The sequence below is a fragment of the Elephantulus edwardii genome, unplaced genomic scaffold, assembly GCF_000299155.1.
Source record: "Elephantulus edwardii isolate Elephantulus edwardi_28Jun2011 unplaced genomic scaffold, EleEdw1.0 scaffold00011, whole genome shotgun sequence".
Taxonomy (NCBI): Eukaryota; Metazoa; Chordata; class Mammalia; order Macroscelidea; family Macroscelididae; genus Elephantulus; species Elephantulus edwardii.
The window spans coordinates 6,237,131-6,243,335 of record NW_006399761.1 but is presented as its reverse complement, the minus strand read 5'-3'; the positions used below and the strand labels follow the sequence as shown (position 1 = coordinate 6,243,335).

Genomic DNA, 6,205 nt, shown 5'->3' with positions numbered 1-6,205 from the left:
AGCTTGAACTTCTTCCTTCATCACCACAGGCTCTTGCTCATATCTTGTTTCGTTTAATTCTTCTATGTCTGCCAAGTCCTTTCGCTACAATGACTCAGTATATTCTTTCCATCTTCTTTTGATACCTCCTGGATCATTTAATATTCTGCCTAAAGCATCCCTGATTATAGCAACTTGAGGTTTGAATTTGTTCTTCAGTTCCTTGAGCTTAAGAAATGCTGAGCGAGTTCGACCCTTTTGGTTTCCTGACTCCAACTCCTTGCACATTTCATTGTAATATTTTGCTTTGTCATTCCAAGCTGCGTTTTGAAATCTTGAAGTTCGACAATGAATAAGGAAAATGATAGGTGAATTGATGCCTTTGAAGTATGGCTTTGGAAAATAATGAGTATCTAAAATAAGACTGCCAAAAAGAACAAATATGTCTTAGAGGAGGTCCAGCCAGAGTGCTCCCGAGAGGCAATGATGGTGAAACTTCATCTCACATTCCTTTAGGCTTGTTGTCAGCGGGGCACGTCCTTGGAAAAACAAAAACATCCTGCTGGGAGAGGTGGAGGGTCAGAGTAACAGAGGAAGACCCTCAAGGAGCCGGACTGACACAGTGACGGTAACAATGGGCAGAGCCTATCAGATGAGCACGGTGCAGGATACTGCAAGGTTCAGATCTCTTGTTCACAGGGTTGCTATGAGTCGCCATCAACTCAATGGCACCTAACAACAACCCGATGTGCCTAGAATAAAGGATAAAACACTCACTGTGCCCAAGAGATTCATCCAGGCACAACCGAACCATAAAACTAACTTCAAAGAAAATTAATTCAGGGTGTAGCTGCGCACTCTATGTCTGAAGGTAACAACGACGAGTAAAAAGCTCATTCCAATCTTCAGGAGGGTCGGTCGTGTTTCGGGGGGAGAAATGCAAGAAAACAAATATTTAAGCAATATTTAATATTTAACAATACTGAAGAAATGTTATGACAGATGTGACTGAGAAGAGTATGCTCTGGGACCTCTTCAGTGGAGGCAGGTTTTTTAAATCTTCCTGAGAAAGACGACGGAGGCTGAGCCTGGAAGAACAGGTGGAAATTGGCTAGATGGCTACAGCAAAGGGATTCCAAGAAGAGTGAGCGTGCTTATGGGAAGACACAAAGAAGAAAACAGTGCACGGAAAGTTGTTAAGAAACTAGAACCAGAGTGTTTATGGGTACATGAAGGAGACCGGCCAGAAGAGAAAGCCAGGGAAAGAAGGGTAATACCATCATGACAGTGCGGGGGGGGGGGGGGGGAGACTGGAGGTGAGAAAAGCTGGAGAGAGAACAATGAGGTGAATGATACTGATACTGGTTTATAACATTGCTCGTTTCTGGATGCCTCCATTTTCATAGCAAAGAGGCCACATTCCTTCAGAAATTGTGTGTATATCCAAAGTATTGTTCAGGAGCTCTGCATTCCACTGGATCAAAGGGGCTGACTTCCTCTCATAGGTGGAAAATGTCATTGTGGGCCAAGGAAGTCTGCAGGTACAACAGTAAAATGCTTGGCTAATAGTGAAAAGGATGGTGGTTCAAACCCACCCAGGAGCTCCAAGACAGACAGACCTGCAGCTCTTGTCTCATAAGATCACTGCCCAGAAAACCGTGTAAGAAAGACCTCCTAGATCTGGGTTTGCTGTGGGTTGGAATTCATTCAGCTGCATCTAAAAATATCCACAATAGTTGTAGGCCAGTCCGGTTTTGGCATGAGAAAAGAACATGGCAATAATGGAGGCTGCTGTGACTGGAAACACAAGCGTTAACTAATCGCCTCTGTATCTCAACAGCTTGAAACCTTGCGGGCTGGTAAAGATGGAGAGGCAAACGCTGGGCCGGTGGATTTTGTGCAAATGCCAGGTCACCTCCTGCCCCACAGCTCCCCCCTGGATAGCACACAGCTGCCTGGGCAGGTGGCTCCAAGGGCCTCCTTAGTACCTCTGATTACAATTTCAACCAACACCAAGTAGGCACAACCCTGTGCTTTTTTATGTGACGGCCAAGAACAGCCACAACGCCTGGGAACCATGGATGTGCTGACATGTTGTTGTTATGTGCCGTCGAGTCGCTTGCGACTCATAGCGACCCTATGTACAACAGCCCTAAACTCTGCTCTGTCCTGTACCAATCGCACTGTCTCTGACACTCCCATCCCGATTACCCCAGTCACTGAATCAATCCACCTCATAGAGGGCCTTCCTCTCCTGCGTCGTCCCTCCACCCTCCCAAGCATGATGTCCTTCTCCAAGGACCGGTCTCGCCTCACAACATGTCCAAAGTATGTTAGACGGAGCCTCAGAATCCTTGCCTCCAAGGAGCCACCCGGTTTAACCCTTTCCAGGATGAATCTGTTTGTTTTCCTAGCAGTCCATGGTACTCTCAATACTCTTCTCCAGCACCACAGCTCAAAGGCATCAATTCTCCTTCTATCCTCCTTGGTCATTGTCCAACTCTCTGATGTGCTGATATAGGAGAGCTCTTTAAAGAGCCAGCTTGGAACAAGGCAGGTGCACATGTGCACTGATGTTCACCCAATGTAAATCATGGAGAATTTACAGTCCTGACCCAAAATAGCAAACTTCTGTTTTTTAAAAAATTAGTCCAGCAGCTTAAATTATTCTGATATACATTCTTCCCTTCCTGCTTTTTCAGAAAATATTTCCTATAAAGAATTGTCTCCTTTATGCTGGAGATTATAACACATACAGAAGTGGCCCTCTGAGTGGTCTCCTTCCTCCCTCCTCGCCAGTAAAGGTTGTGATCTCACAACCTGTTCTCCTTTCCTCTATTTTCCACTCCATTTCCCTCTGTCCCTCCTTTAGCTCCATCTGAGGGATGGAATTCCAGGCCTTCTCTAATTATCTTTACATTTCTCCCCATTCCCATGGTCTTTTATTTGCTCAGTGAAAAGATGGAGGAATGGGAAGCACCCATGTATGTTTCTGCATGAGAATAAAGAAAATCCTAAAATGATGTCAGGTCCAAAAGCTTCAAATCCTCATAAGAGATTCAAAGCCGTGTGTCCAGAAGAGTTGATTTGTTAATCAAGGCCACTGTGGGGCGGAGGGAGGTACAGAGCAAACCCAGCAAAGGAGCTTTTAATGAGCACTGAGAAACTCATGATTCAATATGACAAATTCCCGTTTTTTCATCTCCAGAAGCCCACACAAAACACTTAGCATTCAGAAGCATTTTCATCTACGCGGGAAGTGTTCTAATGACAATTCAGAAGCCTTTACTCGCTCCCTGGGAAGCGTTTCAGTTAGGACAATGGTGCAGAACGCGAGGCCGGTGTAATAGGGAAAGAATTTGGAGAACAAAGGATAAATACGTATGATCGGGTTTAGTTTAAAGATGAAATGCTCAACTGATTTTTTTTTCTTTTTCTGCCTCTTCTCTTTCAGGAACAATTCCTTTTTCATTTTTGAAAACTTTTCCAAACAATGTGAAACCCCAGTAAGAAAATCAAATCACGAAATGATGTGAGTATTCAAAGCTGCTCAGGAAGCCACATCTTGTTCTGTAGGCACATTATTATCATCAGGCCCCAATAATTTCCTTTTGATAAAAGTCTTAGCTGGGGGGATGCTTGCTAAGCATTTTTTAAATGGTTTAAAAATGGGAATTCTCTCTGCAAGTGTCATCCAGCTGATTAAGTATCTCAACAAACCAAACCAGAAGTTCCTAAGTATGCATCTAAATATTCATTCGGTGATTAAATGGAACCCTCAGAAGCTGAAATTTTATCTGCACGTAATCTCCTGTCACTAAGTTTAAATGACACCTTTAATTGTAGAAATGAGCAGAGTTCCACAGAGCCCGCTTGACTAATCAGTTGCAGGCACTGTGCCCAAAAGCAGCCATTTCCGTCCAGAGAGGGATCCAACTTGACCATTCTGCATTTGGGTTTAAAATTATTCAATCCCTCACTAACACAGAGACTAGACGGGGGCTCCCTTTTCTATTCCAATAACTGATGTTTAGTACTTTTCCTGCTATTAACATTGGATGCTGTGGCGTTTCCATTTACCTTCAAGAGCAAAGGAAGCTGCCTCAAAAGAAGATGTTATGGCTGCTTTCTGGGGGGTGACATGGGGGACCTCTTAGTCTCAGCATCCTGAACTCTGTGATTAGATTTTTTAGATCCGAATTCTGTATACATCCCACTTCCTTGGAACCATCAACCCTCAAGACCCCATCACCTCTCCAAATCCCAGCATCATGGCTTCCACTGGACCACTGGACCACTGTTGGTCCTTGTGTTACTGCTGGTGGTGCTGGTTGAAGCGGGAGATGCTCTCTCGTGCAGTGTAGTTCTCATCACCACAGACATCTGTGCTTGCTTACTGGTGTATGCACAAAAGAGAAATGAACAGATGAGACACTGAATCATGCTTCACCCTGCAAACTCTGTCACTCTCAATGGATGTTAGATATCTGATGTCTCTGATACCTGAAAAGTTCCTAAGAAAACTGAGAGTAAATAGGACTGTTTTACTTCTTAAATGTTTTCTTCTGCCTGGGAACAGATTAATGTATGTTATATGGGGAATGATGTTTTCTTCACATCAGAAATGAAGGCTGTAGTTTGTATTTGCTGATTAGAAAGGAGGGGCAAGAAATGACTAAGGCATATGAGATTGGGAAGGGACCCCTTGCCGAGAAGTCTAGGAAATCACTTTTAGTTAGAACTACTGCTCTTGGCTCAAGGACTCTTTTATCCGTATTTGTATTGGGTTTGTGTTTTTATTATCTAATTCCTACTGTACTTCAATATGAAATTCACTCACTACCAGTGAGTCAATTCCAACTCTTCATAGCAACCCTCTGGTTTCACAAGGCTGTTAATGCCTACTGGTAGGAGATGGCCTATCTTTTCCCCAGGGAGAGGCTGCTGGATTCAATCCACAGGAGATGAGGCCGCAAACTCCCCGCCACCAAGCCGCTCAAGTGTCAACAGAGCACCGTGTGACATTTCCTCAGTCAAATATTGAAACATTTCTTTGGAAGAAAAGGGTTTAGAAAATGTACACCATGCATCTAATACTAAAAGGGGGAGGGGAATTACTGTTAAAGACCATATTGAAATAGAGAAAAGGTTTACAGTTTAAAAAAAAAAAACGTACAAAGGCCCAAGAATTGGCAGCATATACCAACTGACATAGTTCAACAGACACTGCTCTGGATGCGCTCACCAAGTTGTGCCAAGAAATCTGAAAGGAAACCTCCTGGCCAACTGACTGGAAGACAGCCATATTTGTTCCCATTCCAAAGAAAGGTGACCCAACAGAGTATGGAAATTATCTAACAGTATCATCATATGCAAGCAAGATTCTGCTGAAAATGATATAAAAACTATTGGAACAGCATATCAACAGAGAACTACCAGATGTACAGGATGGGTTTAGAAGAGGCTGTGATACCAGGGATATTGTAGCTAATGTTATACAGATGAGGGCTAAAAGCAGAAAAGTACAAGAAATATCTGTGTTTAACTCACTATGCAAAGGCATTTGACTGTGTATCACAATGAACTGTGGCTGACTCCGAGAAGAATGGGAATCTCAGAAGACCTGATTATGCTATGCGAAACCTATACTAAGATGAGGAGACAGTCACCAGAAAAGAGCAAGGAAACATGGTTCAAAATTGGAAAGGGTGTATGCCAGGGATGTGTACTATCTCTGTATCTTTTCAATCTATATGTGGAACAGATAAACTGGGAGGCTGGGCTTTATAAGCAGGAGTGCAGCATCAAGATTAGAGGAAGACTCATCAACAACCTGCATGATGACACAACCTGCAGATGACACAACCTTGCTTGATGAAACCGAGAAGGGCCTGAGACATTTGCTACAAAATGTCAAGGACTGTTATCTTCAATATGGATTGAACACCAAGAAAACAAAGATTCTCACCACTGGATCTATTGACAGCATCATGATAGAGGGCGAAGAGATTGAGATTGTTAACAACTTCAATTTGCTTGGCTCCACAATCAACACTCTTGGTATCAGCAGCCAGGATATCAAAAGATAAATTGCACTGAGAAAGTCTGATGTCAGGGACCTCTCCAGAGTACTGAAGAGCAATGATGTGAGACCTGATCCAGGCCCTGGTCTTTTCAATCACTTGCTATGCATGAGAAAGCTGGACAATGACTAGGGATTACAGAA

General features: G+C 43.4%; 1 protein-coding gene across 1 annotated transcript in view; it reads left to right on the top strand.

Moving 5' to 3' along the window:
• LHCGR (luteinizing hormone/choriogonadotropin receptor) overlaps window positions 1-6,205 on the top strand; it is a 122,204-nt gene that overhangs the window by 103,271 nt on the left and 12,728 nt on the right. Inside the window, 1 exon segment of the mRNA XM_006881014.1 lies at window positions 3,434-3,511. Within this exon segment, the coding sequence (XP_006881076.1) occupies window positions 3,434-3,511 (78 nt within the window).